The sequence below is a fragment of the Corvus cornix genome, chromosome 7 (assembly GCF_000738735.6).
Source record: "Corvus cornix cornix isolate S_Up_H32 chromosome 7, ASM73873v5, whole genome shotgun sequence".
NCBI lineage: Eukaryota > Metazoa > Chordata > Aves > Passeriformes > Corvidae > Corvus > Corvus cornix.
Genome location: NC_046337.1, coordinates 37,257,046 through 37,281,912, shown reverse-complemented (window position 1 = coordinate 37,281,912; position 24,867 = coordinate 37,257,046). Strand labels below are relative to the sequence as shown.

At 46.4% G+C, this 24,867-nt stretch overlaps 1 protein-coding gene across 13 annotated transcripts in view; it reads right to left on the bottom strand.

The window, feature by feature from the left end:
• The window catches only part of COL6A3 (collagen type VI alpha 3 chain), a 58,271-nt gene that overhangs the window by 15,095 nt on the left and 18,309 nt on the right, over positions 1-24,867 (bottom strand). For 8 of the 13 annotated variants that reach the window (XM_010407874.4, XM_019290953.3, XM_019290955.3 and 5 more), the window contains 25 exons: positions 23,606-24,208; positions 20,782-21,381; positions 18,977-19,543; positions 15,678-16,298; positions 13,963-14,562; positions 12,786-13,388; positions 11,789-12,391; positions 9,781-10,127; positions 9,235-9,313; positions 8,739-8,884; positions 7,433-7,525; positions 6,982-7,035; positions 5,982-6,053; positions 5,047-5,073; positions 4,882-4,926; positions 4,722-4,775; positions 4,494-4,556; positions 4,050-4,115; positions 3,300-3,353; positions 2,502-2,537; positions 1,934-1,996; positions 1,590-1,652; positions 840-902; positions 320-382; positions 83-133 (listed from right to left, as the gene is read on the bottom strand). In XM_010407874.4, coding sequence (XP_010406176.1) covers positions 83-133; positions 320-382; positions 840-902; positions 1,590-1,652; positions 1,934-1,996; positions 2,502-2,537; positions 3,300-3,353; positions 4,050-4,115; positions 4,494-4,556; positions 4,722-4,775; positions 4,882-4,926; positions 5,047-5,073; positions 5,982-6,053; positions 6,982-7,035; positions 7,433-7,525; positions 8,739-8,884; positions 9,235-9,313; positions 9,781-10,127; positions 11,789-12,391; positions 12,786-13,388; positions 13,963-14,562; positions 15,678-16,298; positions 18,977-19,543; positions 20,782-21,381; positions 23,606-24,208 — 5,636 coding nt within the window. The remainder of the gene's footprint in view (positions 1-82; positions 134-319; positions 383-839; positions 903-1,589; positions 1,653-1,933; positions 1,997-2,501; positions 2,538-3,299; positions 3,354-4,049; positions 4,116-4,493; positions 4,557-4,721; positions 4,776-4,881; positions 4,927-5,046; positions 5,074-5,981; positions 6,054-6,981; positions 7,036-7,432; positions 7,526-8,738; positions 8,885-9,234; positions 9,314-9,780; positions 10,128-11,788; positions 12,392-12,785; positions 13,389-13,962; positions 14,563-15,677; positions 16,299-18,976; positions 19,544-20,781; positions 21,382-23,605; positions 24,209-24,867) is intronic. The other 5 variants (XM_019290958.3, XM_010407877.4, XM_010407879.4 and 2 more) reach the window with 3 other exon arrangements.

Here is a 24,867-nt window from a genome sequence, read left to right as displayed (position 1 = left end):
ATGCCCTTATCCCTCTGCACTGGAGATCTTGGCTGCTTCCCTGTCCTTGTTAAGGAGGTGGGAATGATGAGCAGACACCTACCTTCCTGCCTTTAGGACCCGGGCCACCAATTCCATCTCGTCCATCATCACCCTAAAATTGGAAAGCCAAAGTCATTGATTTGTAAATTATATGTCATATATAAACAACTTAAACCCCACAGGTCCTGCAGCATCAATAGAAAGAACCCACTGAAGCCACAGGCCTTTGTGAAACTCTAAAATGTTCCTTAAAGTTCCTTAAGCGTCCACAGAGGTGTGAGGGCTTGGCCACACTCACCATCTCTCCTCGTGGGCCTGGCTGTCCATTCGGTCCTTTGAGTCCAGGATTTCCAGGTTCACCCTACAAAGAGGAGCATCTGTTAAAGCATGTGCTGAAACTCCAGGCAACTCTGAGCGTTCCCCACCCCATCAACACTGGTTTCTTTGCACAGAGCAGTCTGCAGCCCTCCTTGTGGCTGAAAGGCATGACTGGACCTACACAGCCTGAAATGCTGCCAAGTGCATGATCTTTAGTGGGACCTTCGGTGATTTCAGGAAAGATAAAACCTTCCCACGTGGGCATTTTCTGAGAATCTGCCCAGGAAAGTTGCTTGAGAATCTCAGTTGCTCAGTTACTTTTGCCTTTCTGTTCACTGAAATGGGAGCCTAATTAGAGAACCAGAGCACAGAGAGTTGCTTCTCTCCACACTGTGCAAGTCCAAGAGGTTCATCTCAAGGATTTCTTGAAGCCCATGCAAAATCCAGAAGCTTTTCAATGCAGCTTTAGTTGCTGATGCCCAGTGCTCCTGAAGACATACCTTCCTTCCCAGGGGACCAATCCTGCCACGTTCTCCTGCAGGTCCTGGAGGTCCACTCCCAGCCTGGAATGGAAATGCAGAGAGGCATGTTGGCAATGTGTCAAGAAAACCTGGGTGCCAGAAACTAGGGAATTGGGTAACCGTAGAAATCATGTATTGACTACTAGGGCTGGTGTCTCTCAAAACACCTCAGGAAATTCAGAAGTCTGCTTCATGTTTGGGAAGAGCTGGAGGTCCAGCTCAGTTCAATGCAAGTGTCAGCAGCAATTTGTACTGTCCCTAAGAGAACACCCATGGGAAAGCAGGAGGGGGAAACTCATGCAGGGGTTGGGGAAATGCAATATGGCTTCATGTTGATGGGTCTGGCTGAGGAACACAGCAGGAGGGAGAAATAAATACATGAGGTGGCCCCAGCAGGCATGTGAGATGGTCATGCTCTGGCTTCAGAGGATGAAACATCAGAGGTGCCCCACCAGTCACTCAGGGATCCTCTTTAGTTAAAATTGCAATAATGGGCCAAACACTGAAGTCCTGACCCCTCTGTGGTTGCTTTTAGCTCTTTCTCTTCTGTAACTCTTGATCAAGAAGTCTTAAGCATAAGTTGAGAGGAGAATCATGCTGGAAGAGTGTGTTAAAAGAAAGTGAAGCAGAGTTGGAGCCCTAAGAGAGGGGAATGGGAAGACACATTGGAATCTTATTAGTTCAACAACGGTATAATTGGGTCAATGGGTCAAGCAGCAGAAGGATTACCCTGGGTCCAGGGACACCCTGCTCTCCTCTGATGCCTGGCGTGCCAACCTGGCCAGGTGGACCCTGTGTGGGGAGAAAAGAGAAGCTGTCAGCACACATGGGCAGAAGCACACCAAGATCCAAGGGGAAGCAAACGCTGCGGTGTCTGAGGGATGCTTCGCAAACACGTCACACCTTGGCCAGTGGGAATGCAGTGGCAGGTGGGACAGCCAGCCCACAGCACATCCAAAAATACCCAAATCCCAACAGTCCTTGAGGATGACACTCTTTGAGGAAGTGGCTGTGATGAAGTAACACCACAGCACCATGAGGCAAAGCTTTTTCTCTGCTGTGAACTCACTGACCTGTGGCCCTCGCATGCCTTGTTCTCCAGCTGGCCCTGCTTGACCAGGCGAGCCCTTGGTGCCCTGGAAGTACAAAACAGGACAGTGCAGGTTAGCATGGGAGGACATGGTCAGCACCATGGGAGGGCAAAGGAGAGATCAGGGTATCCACAGCTGCACAAAGAGCAGGGAAGAACAGATTTTCAGTTGGGTTTTTTCCTTGTTTATTTTCTAGATACGGTGAAAGCAGAGAAGAAGCACAGCGATGGTGGGGGCAATTTGCCTCCTGCAATTGATGGGCATCAACCATCGTGCTTTGGCCCGGTTACACTGCTCCAGCAGCACATGGGGATAAAAATCCAACCAGGGAATGCTGTAGAAGACAGGCAGGCGTGTGGATAGCTGGTTCTGCTCCGAGCCCAGCAAGAAGCACACAGGGAGATGAGCCTGAGGAGGAGGAGGGAAATTTGGAGGAGAGAGGAAGAAGCAAAGCCTGCACATCCCTTCTCTTGGCACATCTCTCTGGGTGCTGAGGCTGCCTGGCCTGTGGTGTGGCAGGAGCCTCAACTGTTGTCCCATCACCACCTACCTTAACTCCTATGGGCCCTCTTCGTCCTGCCATTCCCTGCAAACGAAGGAACAATGAGGCTTGTTACTCTAACATGTAAGCACACCTTTCCCTATTGCTTTTAGATCCATGTATCAATCCTTCTCATAGTCCAAAATTACATTTGGATGGTTTAAACTACTAGGGGGAAAGGGAGAGGGAAATCCACATGGCCCTCTCTTTTAAATCAGACTTAGGCATGTTTTCTTCCTCCTCACATCCCCCATGTAGGTGAGCTGCTCTCTCATGTATGCCAGGAGTATGTCACCATCCCTGGGATAGGAAGGCCATGCATCAGGGAACACATCCAGACATCCCAACTCCAGTTTGGTTTTTGCCTTTCCAAAACCAGCAGCCAAATGCAGATGCACATCATGGAATCACAGACTGGTTTGGGTTGGAAGGAACCTTCAAGACCATCTAATTCCAAACCCCTGCCATGGGCAAGGACACCTTCAAGGACATCTTCCACTAGACCAGGTTGTTCCAAGCACCATCCAGCCTGGCCTTATATATGAATCAGGTGTAACTCCACTGATCCAAGCACTGAGTTATTTGCGTGGGAATAAATTTGACTTTTAAGTCTCTACTACAAGTCAGGAAGCCATGAGGCATTTTCGTTCTGAGATTTTTTTTCTTTTTTTGGAGTGGCTTGTTGGGTTTTGAGGTTGAATTCCTGATGTTTGTGAAAAAAAAAAAAAACCACATGGAAAGGAAGGAGGGGAAAAGTTACTGTCAATCTAAGCTTGGGCCTTGCTGGCTGGAGGTCTGGCAACTCACCTTCCTCCCGACTCCACCATCTTGGCCCTCCAGCCCTGCAGGTCCTGGATCTCCCTAAGGGAAAAACAGAACTCAGGTGAGAGCCCTGAGATGAGGAGGCAGTGGGAAAACAGATTCAGTTCTCAAAAAATGGCTCTTTTCATGCTTTCACACAAATTCATAGATCTGCTTCGGTGGAAATCCTTCTAACAACTCACAGAGACTTTCCACCAAGTTTCTGAGCCAGCACAAGTCAACATTCCTAATCTTTGGGGAATGCCTTCTGACAGTTTAGGATGCACTTTTTTGTTGTGAACTGATATGAAAACAGATGGGTTTTGAAATTTTGTCAGGAGTGTGTGGGGTTGTTTTTTTTTTTCTTGCCAAGGTTTCAGGTGAATAGGAGGTTCAGATTTGGTATAATCTAATCAGTTCTCTGCTTTTGTATATGACCCGTGAGAACATACGAAGGCTATTTCCAAGTACGAAGTTATTTTCAGAGGCAACATCCCAAAAGCCATTGTAAAATAATAATAAACATTTTTTTAACAGTGCTTTTTACACAAAACATCTTCTAAAGTGACATCTTCCCAGAGAAAGTTTTGGTTGCAAACCAACAACATTTTCTAGTGGAAAAAAATATTCCATCTGACAAGGCACAATGAGTTTAAGAAACTTGTATCTTTTTGGCAGCATCCTTTTTTCTCCCTTTCTCTGTCCCATTCTGTTGTAAAAACCAAAAAACAACACAAGACAACAAAGAAATGTTACCATTGGTCCAATTTCACCCTTTTGTCCTCTGGAGCCCCGTTGAGTATTATCAGCTCCTGAATCTCCCTGAAAGCAACAGAGCAATGAGAAACATCTGTGTAAGTGGGACATGAAAATCAAATCTCATAAACTACTCTGCTAGAGCTGAGAACCAACTTTTCTTTTTTTCCTCTTTTGACTGAATTAGATGAAGTGTTGCTGCTGTTTTCAGACAGACACAGCTTTTCAACTGAGAAATAATACTGAAGAAGACAAGGAAGGGGAATTTTAACATGGTGAAACAGTGGTTGATATGGTACCTGCATGTCACCTCCAAGTCCTTGCTCTGTCATGGGACCTGCCACTGTCAAGCAGCATTTAATAGGCCAGAGCCACCCTCTGTGATGACCCCAAGATCAGTGGAAAGTGGGTAGAAAATCAAGAAGATGCCTTAGCAGTACTTACCGGATCTCCACGGAGCCCACGGTCACCTCGTTCTCCTCGTTCACCCTTAACTCCCTTATCTCCCTGTGGGAAGAGATGGAGAGTTAGGAAGAGCAGCCCTTGTCTGTCAAAAGCATCTCTGCCCAGCCCTCAGCCCTGAGGAGAGCACGATGGCCTTCCACCCTCCCCTGGTTCAAATCCACCTCTGCCCCATCATTTAGCTCCACTGTAAAAGAGATTAAAACCTACCCTCCTGCCAGAATATCCCTTCTCTCCAGAAGAGCCGGGCAACCCCTTGTCTCCCTAAAGAAAGAAAAGTATTTTAGAATATTTGCCACTTCCAGGGTGCTTTTTAGGTACTTCACTGAAGCATTGAGTTATTAAGAGAAAAGCAATTAAAACAACTGACCTCTTCTCCATCAATGCCATCCAGACCCATTTCTCCCAGTTCACCCTGTGGAAGGGAGGCAAGGGGCAAATGCTCACTAAGAGGAAGGGAGAAGGGGGGGGGGGGCAATATTGATCTGCCACACAGTCATGCTCACTGCTGTGGCATGAGGGAATAACTCCATACCTTCTCTCCTGGGAATCCCCGAGAACCCTAAGGAGATAGAAAAGGGAGTTACTCCACTTCAGTCCAGCTCACTGCCTTGGGAAGAAGTGGAGAAGGAGGGCTGGGCTTGGTGGCAGACCCAGAGCCACAACCAGGGCAGAACTTCCCCTGATTTCCCTTACGCTGGTGTTTGTCTCCAGCTGCCTCCCCAACACTTGTACCAAGATAAAATATGTGGGGCATGGGGGTTAATTCAGCTGATCCAATAAAATATCTCACTCCTTAGCCACAACTCTTTCTCCACTGACTTTTGTTTCTCCCTGCACCCATTTTTATGTTAATCCAGAGTCAGTCCCAGTGCCTTTATCCAAGGCTGAGCAGATTTTTAACGAGACTCAGTATCTCAGCTGCAACTAATGGGCTTGGTTCATGCATTTCTCTTCTGCCTGCCAGAGAATCATGTGGTCAGAGCAAATGGTAGGAAACATCCCCTTAATTTCACTATTTCCCATAAATATTATATGTTTCACCACCTTTTCTGGCTTGGGGTGCAGCTGCTGTCCTGGCCCATTAGCTCAAGGTTCCTCTTTAAAGCCACAGCCATGGCTCACTTGTCTCCCTCTTCCCCAACAGCAGAGTTCCACCCACTCACTGTCCCGGCCCTGTGCCAAGAAATGCATATCCATCTCTTCCCAAATCCTTTCCCCCGAGCCAGACTGCAGAAGACAGATCAGCCTTGGATTGAGCCTGGGTCTCTGGGCTGCCTTTTTGCTCTTCATAGCAACACTAAAGCCCCAACATCCTCTGAAAGCCCTGGTGCTTGGCCAGGTGGACACAACCACTCAAGGGCATGTGGCAGAGGTTGTGTGACCTCCTAAACCAGCAGGAGTTGCCTTTGGGGGACTCCCACCCACTGGGCTCTGGGTCTGCTCTGTGCAGGCTTGTTCCACATGTACCTTTGTTCCTCTGTGCCCGGGGCATCCCTGGAAACCTTGCGTCCCATTCATACCCGGTGGTCCACGCTCACCCTGGTGCATGGGGGGGAAAGAAACAACAATCAGTGTTTGCCTGCTAAGCCTATTTCTGTGGCTAACTGCCACAGGAGGTGGCTTGGAGGCACAGGAGCAGCAGGTTTTGCCTGGCCACCCCACCTTCTCTTGCCCACCACCTTTCTCATGTAGAGACCAACTGCATGCGTTCATTGTCAAGAGAGAAACATCTTTCCCAGTCCCTCAGCTGTGAAAGAGCTTTGTGAATCTTCTCTTTCAAAATTAAAATGACAAGACAAAGCCCTCAGAGCTCTGCACAGATGGCTAATCCCACCCTGACCTTCAAGCCCCGGGAAAACATTGCCTGGCATGCAGTCTCACAGCAGCCTTTGGCCCCTTCCTGTGCTGTTGGAAAAGCCATGAGCACCGTCAGCCCCTTGGCCTTAGCCTCGCCCCTTGGGAGTGATGCATGGAGGGATGTTTATTCCAGGGCTGACGTGGGATTCACGCAGAGTTTGGATAAAAAGTGTTAGTAGGAATTCATGGGATTCACGTTGTCTGCTGTGTGATGGATAGGAACATCACTCTTGGTTTCAGTTTTGGACTAACTCAAACCTTTCAGCTGCAGGTGGCATGGATAACTTTGGCATAGGCTGCAGCTTTGATGAAGCTGAGGATTTTATTTGCCTTGGGGAACAGCACAGACATGGGTCACGTCAAATAATGGGAGTTATTCCCCCCATCATCCTTCTCCAACTCTCAAGAAGCTCCTTACTGACTTTCTCTCAGAGCAGCTGGGACCAGCAACTCAGCCTGTCAGGTGTGGGAAACTCAGAGTTCTGCTGTCTCTTCTAACCCACATCCACATTCCCAGCAGAAAAAAGTTCAGAGGCTTTTCATTTAGTGGAAAAGCCTCCAAACACTTCACTATGGTGAGGTCCCCATTTGAACAGGGGCAGTCACTCACCGGTCCTCCTTCATCACCAGGGTAGCCTCCGTAGCCAAGATCTCCTGTGACACCCTAGAAGACAACAAAGAAAATTGTGTATTTCCTTCGTAGTTCTGTGACTGATATTCAAGGTTTCCCTAGATAAGCACAAAGCAGCTGCTTGGTCATCCATGTTAATGAGAGATATAATCTCCTTTTGATGTCCCTAAATTGTTTCCCAGGAGGCTTCACCCCTGTCCTTCCAGCCACTTATCCCTCCCCTCTTGATGTTTTGCAGTGCTAAGGCTGTGGGGAAAGGGGAAAAGAGCAGCCCTCAATTGCTCCGTGTGTCCCAGGGTCAGTTTTCAAATGGGGGGAGTAAGTGGAGATGATCTCCTCATTAACATCACCCACTGCAGCTACTCGACCTGCACATCACCACCAGGTTGCCGTGCACAGGGACCCTTCATCCCCAGTTGAAGTGACCTACCTTTGGTCCTATAGGGCCTGGCACACCTCTGTCCCCTCTCTGTCCTGAGCACTTGCAGGGCACCTTGCAGCACGTCCTCTCTGCGATGTTGTCCTGCAGGGAAAATGGGAAACAAAAGTGTTAGAAAGCTGCCAGAGCCCCAACACCTGATTTTGGACATCAGAGGGAAGGGTTTAAACAGAAACTGCATGGGGCAGAATTCGTAGAGTGCATTTAGTAGGACATCAGTCCCCAGAGGAGTGCCTGTCACTGAAGAGAGAAATATCTCTAAAGAAACAAACCCAGGCTGTGGAGCAAGCCATGAGAAAATCACTGCAGTGAGCAGCTCACCAGCAACCCACAGGCTGAGAATGATGCTCAAGCACACAGTAAAGGAGGAAAAAAAAATGTTAAAAGAATGATACGGACTCAGAGAAATCACAGCTTGGTTTTACATCATCCAACAGAAAGAAGAGAAAAAAAAATCACTTTCTTTGCCAAGTACATTGCTGGCTGCAAACATTTCCAGCCAGCTTTGCGCATTTACATTTTGGAAGGATTTTCCTAGGCTGAATTACTTGGGGAGGGGCTGAGGACCAACTCTGATCCCAAAACCTAAGGCTCACTTGCAAGTGGCTACACTTTGATTTGCAAAGAAGGGCCCAGCAAGGTTACCACAGGGACCAGTGGTTAAGCCCAATCTTATTAAATCTACTGGAAAAGGAGCTCAGTCGTGCTGGTAGCAGCTGAGAAGTTGGGGGGAACTGGACATACTGAGGTTGACAGCAAATTGACTCAACACTCGAGAGGGACTAAGCATTGGGAAAGAAGTAAATCTATGAAGAAGAAAGAATCATGGAATGGGTTGGGCTGGAAGGGACTTTAAAGGGTAACTCCGTCTGTTAAAAGCATGTCTAAAATACAGTGTATGAGATCAGGGAAAGAAACCTCGAAAGCAGTGCTTCTACAAGAGGTTTAGCACTGACCAGGCACGACAGGGCATTACTGTAAGGTTAAAAAAACCAACAGTGTAAACACAGGCAGAGGGCGGGTTTTTGGCACGGCAGCTTTTGATGGCATCTTATCCCACCCCATTTGACCTAATGCCTTGGCTGGAGTAGGGTTTCTTCAGGAGTGGGATGAGACCACGATCTGCTCTGAACTTTATTTGCTGTGGCATCTGTGAAAAGAGCTGACGTGAGGCAGGGAGGGGAGAGGAGCAGAGCCAAGAGGGTGTAATCCAGCCACGGCTCAGCCCTGCAGGAGATCCAGCCGTGGGCTTTCCTCCAGCATTACAAGGCAGCACTGCCTGTGCCAAGTTACTTACAAGCTGCTCTGCCAGCTCAAAATCCAAGTCCAGCAGATTAACTCTGAGTGGTCTGTTGTAGGTGAACCCACGGCCAAACTCCAGCTGCATCAGTCTGTCAAAGTTGGTCACTCGGTCCAGCCCGACAAAGATGAGAGCGTTGACTCCTGGCAGGGAGAAGCAGAAGGGGTTTTGTGATGGGGAGAGGTGCTCTGGAGGGCCTGCACACCCTCCTCTGTGATGACACATTGTTATCCACATCTTTGATTGCAAATAGAGCCTTTTCAATAGAGAACAAGCATCTTCAGAGACATCCAGTGCTAGTTGCCCACACGCTTAGGTGGCAGCAGGCAGCTAAACGCCACAGGAAGGCAGTGAAAAACAGCAAGTGCATGTAGAACTCACAAAATCCTTATCCTTTACTATCAAAAACAGATGGATTTAGGAGAAATGGTGGCAAAATGGGCTACATGTTAACATGGACTATAATCACTGCCTGGAAGAGCAAAAAAATTACCTTCTGAGTGTAAAGTAGATGAAGCAGCCTCCAGCTGATTTATCGGCTCATCTACACCATCAGTAAAATGGATTATGACCTGGGAGAGAAACAAATTTCTGTCAGGACCCAGAATATTTCAGGTATGAAACACAATCATTGTGCAACCTGAAGGGCCTTTTTCCAATGCTTCATCTGAGAGGAGGTGAGGGAACTTTACACTTTTTCCAGACCATGAAGCTCTGCATTCCTGTGCCAGGTTCCTGTACCTTGTTTCATGCAGGTGTTACGTAGGAAATACCTGGAGAGCAATAACTTGCAGCTAAGCAGTGATTGTGAGAACTGGCTGCAGTGATGCTCATCAATTGTCAGGACAGGACCTTGACAATGCAGGGAGAGTGCAGCAAACAAGTAGGGCTTAAGTGACTAAATTTATGGTGAAAATATTCAATTAATTTAATTTTTTTTTTTAATTATTGTGAATTTAGAGTTTCTTTACCAACTAAAGTACTTTAGAAATCAGCTTTGCTGGCCAACACCACCCCAGAGGCCTTGGCCTTGACTCACCTTGGTGCTGCCAGAGGGCGAGGATCGGAATTTGCTCAGGTAGGACCTCAGTGTATCTGCCCTGAGGTAATAGGGCCCGCGGGTCCGCATGTCCAGGAACCTCTCCAAGAGCTCGGGCCGGTACTCGGAGAAGTCCAGCCCCTCCACAGGTCCCCCCTGGGCCTGGGCCATGATGGCCACTCTGACATTGGGTGCCTGGTTGCCAGTGCAGCTGATCTTCTGCATCTGCGTTAGCCTGTTCAGCACAGACTCCACTCTCGACTCCAGACCTCGCTGGGAGCTGAATATGCTTTGACCGGGCCCAACATCACTGACATCGAAGCCAATTATCACGTCTAAGTCACAATCTGAGTGGGGAATGAAGAAAGAGAGAAGAGCCTCATGGAGCAATGTGATTTTTTGAGTAATGGCTTTTCTAATTACTCTTTCAGTCGTTAGTGAAGACACTGCATCAAGAGCTGACACCACTTGCTGCACAAGTGTCTTCTGTTTCCTTCCACCATAGCAGTGATAACCTTGGAAAACCTGCATTTTATTAATTTTATTTTTTTAATTTTAGCATTGGAAGGAGCTGCCTAAATCAAGTCCAAGAGAAATTTACACTTTCGTCAGGCAGCTAAGACTGCTCCTCTCTCTCCAGCACATGGAAACCTGTCAGTACTTGCACAGTCTTCACCTTCTGCCTGTGCTTGAAGTGACACCCACAGAATCACAGGGAGGTGTTTGAATTCTGTTTGATATTAGCCACACTGCTTGGTTAATATCTTAACCACACTTGGGATAAGTTAATACCACCAGCAGTGGTTTGCTTTTCCTAGCACTCAGTTCTTCTTTTCAGCTGGAGCTGCTGTTCAGCTCAGGACTGTTGTGCCTCTCCTTCTGCTTCTCCAGAGGTTCAGGAGATGCCTCTGCTCTAAGTCAGAGGGCTGAGCCATGGTCAGTCGTGCTGGGAGTAGGACTGGCTGTAATGTAGTAAGCAAAACCACCTGCTGGGAGTCTGATCCGACAGCAATACCAGCTCACTTACTCACCACAATTCCCCAGCTTGGCTTCTGAAGTAGCCAAATCATGGGATTCCTTCTTAAGGAAATTTTATCTTGAACTACAACCACTCGTGCCCTGGTTTTTCCTCATATACCTGTCATGAGATCAGGTGGGCATCCTGGATGATCTGGCAAGGGAAATTCTGTTTTCCCCCTCCAGTGCGTAAAGGGATTACAAGAGAGCGGACATAGGCTTTGTTCAAGGGCCTGGAGTGACAGCAGGAGGAATGGCTTCCCACTGCCAGAGAGCAGGGTTGGATGGGATATTGGGAAGAAATTCTTCCCTGTGAGGGTGGGCAGGCCCTGGCACAGGGTACCCAGAGAAACTGTGACTGCCCCATCCCTGGAGGTGTTCCAGGCCAGGTTGGACTGGGCTTGGAGCAATCTGGTCTAGTGGAAGGTGTTTCATGGCAGGGAGGTTGGAATGAGATGATCTTTGGGGTCTCTTCCTACTCAAACTATTCTAGAATTCTGTGATTCTATGGTTTCCAGCACACCATGGCATGCTTGAATGGCCAAAAATTCCAACTGGCTTGTAATAGACACAGGGAGGGGAAAAAAGGGCCATCACTTCTCATTTTGGCACTAAAGAAGTTGGTCTGTCAAGATGATACTGGTATCATCTCCCTGTGAGAAAGTCCAAAGTGGGATTTAGTTCAAAGGCTAAATGCAGTGTAGGAGGCTGGTGATTTACTGCCTGGCTGTCACATCTGAAATGAATTCCACCATGGAACATCACCTCTGTGGTGATGTTACACCAGTCGTTCACACGCTGAAGGCCATGGACTGGCAGCTCTTGTACCAAAAGTTTGCAGCCCTCATCAGACTCCTGGAGGAGGAATGAGCCCATGCTGCACCTCAGGCTATAGGCAAAGCACAACAGTAGGGCAGACAAGTCCATCAAACACGCTGGATATTAAAAGCCACCCTTGAGAACGAGCATGTTATGAAGGAATTGTCCTTACCTCTTGTCACATCTGTTGTTCCTGGGCACAATCTCTCCTCCATGGCAGCTTCCAGCGTGACCAGGACCTGCTCATTCAGCTCTGACAGCTCCTGGGCTGTGGATACTCTGAAACTCATGGCGCTCTCACTGGCCACCTGGCTGACTTCCTTCAGGTCGATGTTTCTCACACCGACTGCGAACACCTTGACGCCTTTCTGCGTGATTTCCAAGGAGGCCCTTGGCGCATCATCTGTAGACTTCCCACCTGTGACGATGAAGGCGATCTGGGGCACCCTCTGGTCAATCCGGCTGCCGGCCTCCTTCACAAAGTGTCTCTCCTGGATGTGCTTGATGGCCGCACCGGTGTTCGCCACCCGCCCGCCTTTGTAGATGACTTTGCTGATAGCATCTAAAATCTGAGCTTTGGTGGAGTGGTCCTTGAGGAAAAACTCATCGGTGACATCTGAGTTGTACTGGGCCAGTCCTACCTGGATAGAGTCGCCATCCCTGTAAATGGCATCCACCACAGAGTAGACAAACTGGAGAACTTCTTGGAAGTTATCTCTCCCCAGATTGATGGAGCCATCCAGCAAAAACACAATATCAGCCTGCTTTTTACCTACTGAACAGATTACAAAGAAAACACAGTTGTTAGTAATTGTTTGCAGCATCTATAACATGTAAGCTGCTCAGGGCTTTGTGAAGTAGCACTTTGCAAATGAAATTTCTCTCTCCTTTCTACCATTTCAGTTTCATTGACCTTTGGCAGGATTTTACATCCATACAAGAATATTTTTGTGTAACGCTTCACACAGCATTACTTTTGATAGGCACCCTCATCTCCTTTCAAATTTAATTATATTTTTTTCCTAACTCAACAACTTCAAGGAGTTCTTTTAATCAATGCAACCAAAGGTTTGGGAATCAAAAGGTGTTATTACGGAATCATTTTCACTTTATACAAATACCATCTATGCTCTGCTCAGAAAAGTCTTCAGGATGAATAGCAGCCTTACCAGGTAGGAATGGTCCAGGTGAGTCTGTTGTAGGTATCGGGAGCTCATCAAGAATATTCTGCACCCTCTGTTCTAAGGTCGAGAGTCCTGTGAAGTCCTGTACCACAAGCACGCGCCCAGGATCGTTGGTAATGATCTGCAGCTGGTCCCTGTCCACATTCCTGGCTCCAACACCCAGAGGTTTGATGTTTGTGGAAGTGATCACTCTGGCAGGTCTGTTTACATCATCCTGGGACCGGTCTCCAAGGATGACGACCAGGTGCTGGGGCACTCCATCTTCTATCCTGCTCCCCGCAGACTTGATGAAGTAGTTCTTCACCACGAAGTCCAGGGCTTTGCCAGCATTCAGGGGTGACCCACCTCTAAGCCTCAAGCGGCGGATGGCTTCCAGGACAGCGTTTTTGGACTTGTGGGTCTTCAGGTAGAACTCAGGGAAGACACCATTGCTAAACTGAACCACCCCAATACGCACTTTGTTTGGCCCCACTTCCAGCTGCTGGACAATTCTGCTGATGAAATCCCGAATATGAGCAAGCCCATCCGGCCTGACACTGTCAGAGCTGTCAATGAGGAAGACTATGTCCTTTTCATCTCCAGAAACATCTGTGGGGAAGCGAGAAGAGGAAATTATTGGTGTGCCAAGCCTTTGCTTGAGCTTTGCTGGAGGATTTCTGTGCTGCTTTCGTGTGAGGCAAAACCACGTGGCATATTTTGGCAAACTTTAGGAATGGTACTTTGGGGAGCCTCTCCAAAAGGGCTTGTGTGCAAGTGGGAATGTGTGTCTGTCTAGTGCTTGAAGTATGCATTACTCAGAACCTTATCTGTTTCATTCATTAATACTCTTATCTGGATTTGTCACTGTTTCCAGCTTTATTTTGCCCCAGATTTATGCCTGTTTCCTAGAAAGCTGCTGAGTGGGAATAGGCAATTTTATACATTGTGTATTTGAATTGAAATTGACCCAAACAGGTGTCATATTTAAGTACTTGACTTGAAAATCTTAAGTTATAATGTATTTAGGTACTTGGGTAGAATTGCCACCTATCTAAAGGTTTCCTTCCAAAATTGTACAAGTGCTACAACTTTGGTTTTAACTAAGGAAAACCTTGACTTAAAGAGAAGGTCTTTTTGGGCAACATTTGCTTGAGTAGCAACCCAGAGAGAGCCAGTGCCTTACCTATGGGAGGTTGCACATCTCCCAGCAGCCGCCTGATTTGGTCCACAGTCAGGGTTTCAATTGGAGTCAGCAGCTTCTGCTCAAGGCTGGGCAGTTCCTGGAAGCTGGAGACTTGGAATATATATTCAGGACTAAGGGAAATCTGTATCATCTCATCAGTATCCACATTCTTTGCTATCATCATAGGTGCCACCCCCACTTGCTTGACTTGGAGGGATGGATATTCAAAGTCATCGTCGGACCTGCGGGAGGAGAGGATGACCAAGAACTGCGGGACGCCCTCCTCTATGCGGCTCCCGGAGGGCCGGGTGAAGATGGTCTTGGCCACAAACTCCAGGGCCTCCCCCACGTTCACCAGCTGGCCGCCCTTGGACCGCAGCTGCCTCACGGCATTCTGCACCTCGTCCTTGGTGGAGTGGGTGTTGAGCAGGAACTCCACATGGGGGTGCTCACTGAACTGGACCACCGAAATCCTGGTGGTGTCGATGCCCACGTCCAGGTTGTTCACGATCCTCCCGATGAGGTCACGGATGAGGTAGAACTCCTGGGCGGCGTAGCGGGAGCCATCAACCAGGAACACGATGTCCCTCTTCACACCCGCTGCAGGAGGGAAGGCAGTGGTCAGAAGAAGCACCAGGAATTACTTATGGAGAGCAGCTAAGCTCATCATCTACGTCACTGACCCATGCCCCTAGCCATGGGGAGGGTACTCCTTGTCTCTCTGCCTGGGATAACTCCTGGGAGCCCCAGCAGGGAGCTCTGGGTTCAACCCAGAGACATGACCAGTATGATAGGCACATCCTAGGGGGTGCAAGAACAGCAACTTCCAGAACAAAGGAAGTAAGAGGGAGCAAGGGGACACCTGGAATAATAATTCCTTGTGGAATCTCCACTCAAGAAAGCACAACCTGGTGATAGTCCTTACTCAGGGCAGGTTGCTTTACATTCAGAACCACCCCTCTTTCTTTGGCTTTGCCCTCTAGGAAAGATTCTATCCTATTATTCTCTCAGCTTCTGCCTTTCCAGGATGACTTTTTGATTCCTAATAAAGTGTTTTCTGCAGTGATAATTCAGGTCAGAGCCTGAATTATCACAGAATTTCACACTGATAAATGGGGATGGAGGAAAGTGGTCTGGCTTAGAAGTGAAGGAACAGAGTAGGACATTTAATTTCTAAGGGACTGATCCGGGGCGGATGCTCTTCATCCCAGGCATACGCTGGCTGGATTTCATTCCAAGGGAGGCCAGAAATGTAAGATCTGATCCTTCTCCTGATGCCTGCTTCAAATTTCCCTTTCCCCAGTGAATGAGGGCGGCAGAACTAGGAAAAATCAGCATGTCTTACATTTAGCAGAAAGCTGACCTTGATTATTAGCGGTGTGAAGGTGTCCCTGTAGCATCTAAGTGACACAATTTCCATTCCAGAAGGAACAACATGGACTTAAAATCCATCCACTTAAAATAAGATTAAAGCATAGCATTCACTTCGTGGGTCTTCCATGTGGATGGACCACCTTGAGGGGCTGGGCTTAAAGGTGGCTCAGCTTAATTGCACAGCTCCTACCAACCCTGAGTGCACCAACAAGGAGACCAAGACAGACTTGTAGCCTTAGCCGTGACCATCTTTGCTTTTCTCAGTTTGTGTTGCAGCCATGATGTTACTAAACATCATGTTTTGCCACTGGCTCTCGGTGCAGACACAAACATCTTCTCACCTGGGCTGGGTGATGTAAAAACCAGGTCAGGGGCAAGAGACTCTATCTCTTGCTTGGTCAGCCGGATGACTCTGTTGGAGACGACCTGCTGCACCGAATCCAGCTGGCTGAAGTCGGGCACAGAGATAGCAAAATCTGGGAGGAAGGAAATGGTCTGCAGCTCTGTGAGGTCGGCATTTCCGATCCCAATGCCGAAGGGCACCGTGCCACTCGTCTTCAGGACCACTGAGGGCCTCCTGACATCGTCCTGGGACCGGTCAGCAGTCAGCAGGATCAGGAACTGCGGGACGCCCTCCGCTATCCTGCTGCCACTTGACACTGTGAATACATTCTTGATGAGATAGTCGAGGGCTGCCCCAGTGTTCAGAGGAGACCCTCCCATGAGCTTCAGCTGCTGGATGGCGCTGATGAGATCTGCTTTGTCCTCGTGGGTGTCGAGCAAGAACTCAGGCTGTATGGTGTTGCTGTACTGTGCGACAGCCACACGCACCCTGTCACGGCCAATGTCCAGGCTCTCGACAACTCTTTGGACAAACGTCTTCAGGAGAGGGAAACCTCTTCTGACACCATCCGAGCCATCGATCAGAAACACCACATCCTTCTTCTCACCTCTCTCAACTACTGTTTGAGACAAGTAAGGGAAGGGGGGGAAAAGTGAGATTCTCTTTTGCAGTGACTAATAGTCTCCTCATACATTGAACCGAAGGAGTACAAAGCTCAGAGAGGGGAAAGCGAGGTGTCAGGAAAGGTGGTTCAGTTCCTTTGCCATCGGATGCAATCCCTGGTGAGGAGGCAGATGGGTGGAAGTCGGTGGAAACCGGAGTGCAGCGCATTCCATGCCTTACCCACCGAGTCATAGAATCATAGACCCATAGGAAATAGGGTGCCAAGGGACTTCTGGGTGCCATCTCTACCTGAGACTGGGAGAAGCCAACAGCTGGGAGAAGCCAACAGGGAAGCTGACGTGTGGCTTTGCAGTATGCAACTGGAGTCTGGGATCTTTTGTTCCCAGGAAACAATGAGTTTCTGGATGAAATAGCGTACAGGGAGTGCTCACAGGGAAGCAGTGAAAAGAGGGAGAGAAAGCTTTTCTGACTCATCAGTGAACTTACGAATAAATACTTCTGGAAAGAAATTAGGAAGTTGCAGAAAAGGACATCTAGCTGAAAATGCTGAAATGTTCTTCTAAAATGCTAGATACTGATCTTTGGGGTTTTTTCTGTACTATCTTCAGGCAGGAAAAAACATGCTAATTGTGACCAAACTATTCTTCTTCAAAAAAAAAATCTAACAAAAAACCACAAAGAAACAAACAAAAAACCTCAAAATCAAGACCGTGAAGTGTCAAAGATCAGAGAACTTTGACATGTTATGCTACTGACCAACAGAATTGCAAAGCTTTGGCTTGGCCAAGCAGAAAACATCACTGCCTCTCAAAAACAGCAACTGCTGGATGACATCCCAAAAAGTGCTGTTGGCTTGTTTAGAGTGAGGTCTAGGGGGACAAACAGGAGCATGATCCACCCCTCTGAAGAAAGTATTAATTATCTACTTATGAATGCTTAGCCATGTAAAGAGTTAGCAAATTGAATTCTAAATGCAGGCTTCAGATCAAATTTATTTCTTAAGAGGATTGTTGGAAACCTGGTGGGTTGATGCATAGGACAGGAATATTAATGGAGGTGGGAAGAGGGAGCAGACATTGCCTGGTGTATCCCAGTTTCATACCTCCTCTAATTTTCAGGAACAAGGGAAAAGTCCTATTAATTAATTAAGTGCCTGGGTAGCAGATAAAGAAGAAAACAATATGGGTGCTCTTGTGGAGTGGCTCTCCTTTAGCCAAGAATACTAGGAAAACTGGGTGGATGCAGCTATCCGTGAGGAAATAGCACAATTACTAATAATCCTTGGTGGTCAAAGGGATTCCAAGTGGTCTGGGCAAGACAGAAATGGTTTTAAAAGAGAGGATGGAATTCAAGAACACTAATTGCACAAGTCTTGATTGAGACAGAAGCTGCACAAATATGGGAGGGGTCATGAATCTGCATGGAAAAGATGGGGTAAGAGATGACAGGGGATGCCGTTGTCATGCTCTGGTCATTTGGGCAGGCTGATGTTGGAGAGTCGAGGGTGAAAATGAAGAAGAAAACCTACACGACCTACAAGGAAGGACTGAATGAGCTGAGTACACAGCTGGTGACGGGAGGACTGAGACCAGACCTACATGTCAAGCCTAAAATAGACAAAAGGCTGCCACACCAAATTCAGGAGCAAGCTGACATCTTGTGTTCTTCTCAGGTTGAAGGAGATGTAAAAGGCTTGGACTGTGACTAGGGAGACAGAAGTGTAACATGAAGGGAAAGCAATGAACGGATTGGTTGTGGAATCTGGGAAGTCTCCCCCAGAGGGTTTCCAGAACAGATTAGACCAATGTCATCTAGTTCTGGGCAAAAAGATCTTGTTGGGGACAAGGGCATGTAGCAGATGGCACCCTGAGAGTCTTTCCAGCCCTATTTTGTTTTTATGTTTCTATGATTCTAAGTCCATCTGCCCCTTTATGGAGAGATGATATGGATGTTATTACACTTTTCCTTGTTTCCACCTCCTGTTGGGAGTCGAGCTAATGCTCCAATTAGGGCTGCCTCAGGAAACCACACGGCTAGACATGAATAATTTCCAGTACTGCAGTGCGAATTTATTATTGTGGCCATGTGATTCTTTTGACGATTTTTAAAAAATTATTCTTCAATTAATCCGTCTCATCTACTGAGTTTGAATGGTAACTGAGTCAAGAGCATCTGATTTATTGGTGTGTATGTAGAAAATATAGAAACTGCCATTATATCCTGGAAGAGATAACAGAGGACGAGTGAATCCAGTGTGCTGGATTCCACTCCTTCAGAGAAGAGAAGATGGAAAGAGAAATTGAGACAAGCCAGTATTTGCTTCTTTTAGCCCTTGCCCAGCATTGCACATCAATTAATGCAACATCTCTAGGGCAACAACTCCCTGTTGGTTCAGGTTTGTCCCATGTTCTACACACTGGAAACAGCACCAGCTGCAGCTCTTGCAGCTCTTTGCTCTTTGAACAAAGGCATTTTCCCTACTTATCATTAAAATTTGGTTTGGAACTTAATGCTTTGCTGGATCAGAGTGTGAGCAGAGGAAACTCCAAGTACAACAGCAGTTTCTACATAATCATTTTAAACATCACCAGACCCAAGTGCTCCAGTTACCAATTGAGTGGGGCATGTAAGTCATGTCTTTCAGCCTCTTGGAAACCCCGAGGCTCCCTGTACCTGTTGGCTGAAGCTGGACTGTTCTCAACAGGTTGACTATGCTTGGCTGAAGCTCTGAAATCCGTTGGAGGGATTCAACATTCAGAAGGAACTGCGGGGCGTAAACAATCCTTTCCAGCTGTACGGGGTCGGCATTTTTGGCTTTGATACCAAAGGTTACAACTCCAGCTTGCTTCAGAACATCTGATGGCTCCTCCACATCGTCGGTTGATCTTCCAGCAACAAGGAGGACCAAAAACTGAGGAACCCCTTCTTCGATCCTGCTTCCAGCTTCCTTCACAAACAGCCTCCGTATAGCTTCATCAAGTGCAGCTCCAATGTTCAGTTGCTTCCCAGTTTTAATCTTCATCCTTTTCACTTTGACAAGCATGTCTTGCTTTGATGGGTATTCAGCAAAATCAAATTCAACTTGGATGGTGTCACTGAACTGAGCTACAGCGACTCGCGTGGCATCGGGACCCACATTCAGGTCAGAAATTACTTTGTGTACAAAATCCCGGACGGCAGGAAAGCTGCCCAAGAGGTTGGCTGAGCCATCAATCAGGAATAAAACATCTTTCTTGCTTTCTAGAATAAATTCACAAATGAAAAGAGGGGGGGAAAAAAAAGAAATGAAAGCATTTTTCTTCTATGTCATCCTAGAAAATTGTCTACAAATTAGCTGGGTTTCAATCTTTCAATATTCTCATTTACCAAAGTATTCAAAGTCTGCAGGATTATACAGCATCTGAGGAAGAAGGGGAAGCAAGGACATGCCTATCCTAAGACTCTATAAATTCACATCAGATCAATCATAATCAGAAATTGGCTGATTCAGTGATGTTTAAGGTCTAGCAATATGTTGACAATACAGGCATGAAGTAAAGCAGCAGTGGAGGGTTGGTTGGGTTTTTTTTCTATTTAAAGGCTCAGTAGGCAACAAATAGACAGTTCATGCACAGGTACACAAAGCATTTTCTGTGTCTTCTCCCACTTGCATCACAAGGAGCATCTAAATCCATAAAAGCCTTTTACCTCTTTCCATTTTATGCCCTTTTGATCTCATTGAATACCCAAGGCAAACCCAAGCCTCTTGTACCATTGTATTAATCTTAATGGTCTCCTTTCCATAGTAGCCCATCCTGGCAGTTCTTATGTCTTCATGGGCACATAGCCACAATAATGGAATTTGTGAGCAAATACCTGTTTAAAAAGCATTAAACTTGCCAACAGCTTTTGGGTTTAATATTGGAGGATAACTTCGAATTTCTGGAGTCAGATCCAGCCTCTCTGGCAGCCTGATGACACCACTTTGACCAAGTGGTTCTGGGGATAGATTTGTCCACCTGTTCCTGGCTAGACCTCTGCTCCTCTGTGCTCTTTGGCATGACTTTAACCTTCCCACACCACTTCTTGTGGTCAAAATCTCACGCTCCCATTGCCTGATTTAGTGCACATGATGCATTTACAGGTTGTGGCCCTATTATGGGAACAGAAAGGGAACACTAGAGTCAGTGGCTGGTGGGCGCAGACTCACTCAGGTCCTCCTTTGGTCCTGACCTACCAAAAGATTTAAAACTGTGCTTTTAAAGTGTGGTAGCCATGACTTGAACAAAATTAAGAGCTGCCAGTGTCAAGCCATGGATTCACAGAATCATAGAATGGTTTGGTTTGGAAGGGACCTTAAAGATCATCAAGTTAAGCACAGCCATAACCACTTGGATGACTCAGGGCTTGGACATATGTCAAGGTGTACATCAGAAACAAGAAATTCACTTAAACAAGATTAACTTCATGCAGTCAGCATGCAGGAAGGTAGGTATTACCTGTTGGGGCGAGTGGAACCTCTTCCACACCTCCACTAACATATGTTGTTATAGGCTTATTTAACTCCTGGGGTAAAGCTGCCAGAGCACTGAAATCATCCATAAAATACACCATTCTTGGATTAAAGGCAATCTGTTCAAGTTCTGCCTTATCCGCATTCCTAACGCCAACAGCAAAAGTCAGCACTCCGGCCCGAGCTAATTCATTGGAAACTTGGAGGAAGGGATCGGCAGAGCTCCCTGCCATCACCAGGACTAGGACCTGGGGCACTTGTTCATTTATTCTGCTCCCACCAGCCTCCGTGAAATGATTCGAGAGCACAAAGTTCAGTGCGGAGCCAGTGTTCAGCACTGACCCCCCCTTGGGCCTCAGCTGCCCCAAACGCTGGATTATGTCTGATTTGGTTTGGTAGGAGTACAGGGAGAACTCGGTTTTGGGAGTGTCGCTAAATTGCACTAAGCCAACTCGGATTTTGTCACTGCCGACATCAAGGTAGTTAACTAGGGTGGCAACAAAGTCCCGCACAAAGGGGAAGTTGGCATTTCCAACGTTGAGTGATCCATCCAAAAGAAAGATGATATCCCTTTTGGTTACTTGAACTGCAGTAGAGCACAGAAAACAACATGAGACATCACAGAAAACAAAAATGGAAACTCTTTTATCATGTGTGCATGCAGGATACGCCGTACACGCATGTGAACCGTGTTAGGGGGGAAAGAGGGAGAGAGAGAGAGGAGCAAGAGTGTGATCAGCACAGAAATAACAAGGACCTTGCTGGACATTACTGGATTGAGCAGGGAAGGGTTATCAACTCTTTTAAATGTCAGGCTCAACAGCTGCCTAAGGACACCTGCCTTCTTGAGCTCTGCACTTTAGTGTCTGTTGTTACAGACATCCACTTTGTGGGCTGTTGAAGGGGGAGAAATTTCTCACTTTTGGCAGTAAGCAGCCAGCTCTTGGTTTCTTTTTTTAAGGTTAAGTCTTTCCTGGGCTATCTCCAAGCGTCTGAGCTCCAGGACACAGGTCTACACCCTAAAGACACCACAGGGTCATCATCATCACCCTGTGCTTTTTTTTTAGCTCTAAACATATCCAGATCATAGACCAAAATGCCAAGATTTTAAATAAAATCTCGGAGAACTGTTGTCATCCAAGACATCCCCTTATATGCCTTCCTCCAAATGAGTTGTTCAAGAATTTATTTATGCCCATTGTTAATTCTGCACATTATCTTTCTGTTTAAAGTATTTCTGGCTAGATTCATCCATTCTCTAGCTTGCCTTGTCCCTGTAAGCATGCTGTTCTGTATATAAAATATATAAATATTGAGCTATTCAGAACAAAAAGGAAAAAAGGACTCTTTGGAATAAAGAGATTGCTCTCAGATTTTACAGATTGTCTTGGCTTTCTGTATTATTAATTTTTCCCAGAAAAGTGCCATTCAAGGCCCAGGGTGATACAATATCCAGTTAAAATACAACTGCTCAGTGTCAAAATCAGTTTTGTTACTACCAAGAAAAATTTGTAGGGGTAGGATACGATCACTTGCTTATTATGGGTGTCAATAGTTGTGAGCACAAAAAAAAAAGACTGGAAAAATAGAGAAGCTGCACAAATGACCTTTAAAGAACAAGAAAACACAGGAACATTTTTAATTTACATTGAAAAATAAACGCGTTAGGTTTGGTGTATAGCCATGCAAAATTGTATTAGCCGGAAACACACTCTGAAACAAAGCTTATTAAATGACAAGTCCTGTGATATTCATCTTCATTAAGGACAAGTATTGGCAAACCGATTTCAAAATGTCTTCTTTTCATGTAACTCAGACACATGCTTTAATTCTTTCAGGTTTCTTTTCTACTGCAGTTTATAGTTTTAAATTACGTGAGAAACTAGAAAAAAATATGGACACAGTTCAACAACCATTTAAGCCAATGGGAACCTCACTATTGATCTTACTGGGAGCTGGAAGAAATCCTGGTTTTCTAAAGTTTATATGCCATGAGACAGAAATACAAGGTTCAAATAAGATCTAGTGCAACACAGATTTAACCTCAAGCACCTCTATTGTGAAGAAATCCTGAGAAATTTGCTATAAAATCTCTGTGCACCTGGAACATCTCTTGAAATGCAGGGGGAACTTCCTCAAAAGACACGACCCTATCGGATGGTTGCTTGCAAATTCTACTGATATCAATGGCAAGGACAACTAAAAAGAGTCCACTGGTTCCATGGAGCTTTGTATCATCTTCCAAACAAATTAAATAAAAATCAACACTGAAATGTCCTTGTATGCCTCTTAGGGCTTGGGCTGAGTAAATCATAAGAAAACTAAACATGTCCTTAAAGGATGAGTTTCAGTCCAACAGTGTCAGCTCTGAATATCTCCCCAAACAAATGCGCTTATGTTCTTTACACTCCAAAGAAACCCCTACTTTCCTGAGCAAACACGCACTACGGATGATTCCCAAACTGAGGAAGAGATTGTAACATTCACAGGTGTCCCATTCATAGACTACACAAACCCTAAGAAGAGTAAAAGCCTCCACTGAACAATTTAGGTACCTAACTAGTAAAGCACATCTTCCACATCCAGACCTTTAAATGTCGGTTGCAAAATCAGAGCAGGACAAAAATCTCCAGGAAGGAATGATAAAGCTGTAACAACAATCACACTACCAAGTTCACTGGCCTGTTCATGCACTCACATTTAACCATGCTAGGACATGCATTTGATGCATTTTTCCCCATTATCTCTACACGTCATAGAATAAGAAAATATAAACCACATTCCTCAATTAGAAAAAGGCCATTAATTACCTGGTGATGGCTCTTGGACAAGCACTCCTCCAGAGAGTGTCCGGATAGGTGACAGCACTTCAGGAAGAATGGCTTGCATGAACTGAAGGCGGAAGTCGTTTGGGTTGAACACAAAATCTCTTTCATGAGCAATTTCTTGAAGCTCTGTCAGGTCGGCGTTTCTCGACCCAATGGCAAGGGTCACTATCCGGTTCCTTTTCATCTCTGCCGCGGCTTGGTCAACAGCATCCCTGGACTTACCCCCAGTGATGAGCACCAGCATGGGGAGCACCCCTTCCTCTATCCTGCACCCAGCAGCACTGGTGAAGAAGTTGTTCCTCACAAAGTCCAGCGCTGAGCCAGTGTTGAGTGTCGTGCCACCCATGAGCTTCATCTTCCTCACATTGGCCATCACATCCTTTCTGGTCTGGTGGGTGTTAAAATAAAACTCTGGCTTCACAGTGTCTGCGTACTGTGCCACCGCCACTTGGATCAGGTCAGGTCCAACCTCCAGCCTTTGGACAATTTTGGCAACGAAATCACGAATTGCGTTAAAGGGGGCAGCCCCCAAAGCAGTTGAACCATCTATCAGGAAGACTATATCCTTCTTGTTCACTTCAATAACTGCAAGTAACACATGAACATCATGTTAGCCTTCAAAACACTCTGCATCAATTCTATGTCAACAGCTCAGCAATGTTTAAGACCTCTTGTTTGCTTTTTGCTTGGAGTACTGTTACTCTCAATGCCTTTAAAAAGGTCTTGCTTTCCGAACAGAATTATTTTTTAGGGTCTAGCAGAGAGCTAATAATAAATCTGACTGTCTCCCCTTTCTAAAACACCGAAGAGTTAAAGAGTCGCAAAAACTGTGATTTTTACACACTTGAATATTAAAATGCATGTACATGTCAAAGCAAGAATGAAAGGCAGTAAGGAGAAATCTTGGCACTCAACAAGCACATGAGATAAAATAAGCAGGTGATGCTCCTTCAATCTGCAGAGGAACCACTTGAATGGTGGTGGTTTGGTGTGACAAGTATGAGGTACCTGAGAGCAAAGACACAAGGAAAGACTAGTCTCCACCTACTCAACATACCTGGATTTTGGGTCTTCGCATCCTAAATCTTATTTCTTATCTAACAAAACCAAGTTATGGTTTTTCTTCGCACAGCTGACCCAGTCATGGATAGGCTGGATTATATTCTAGTGGCCTTGTCTTTAACAAACAGGTTCCCTGTGCTGTAACTTCTGAAACTTTATTATTGATGATGGCACAGGACACA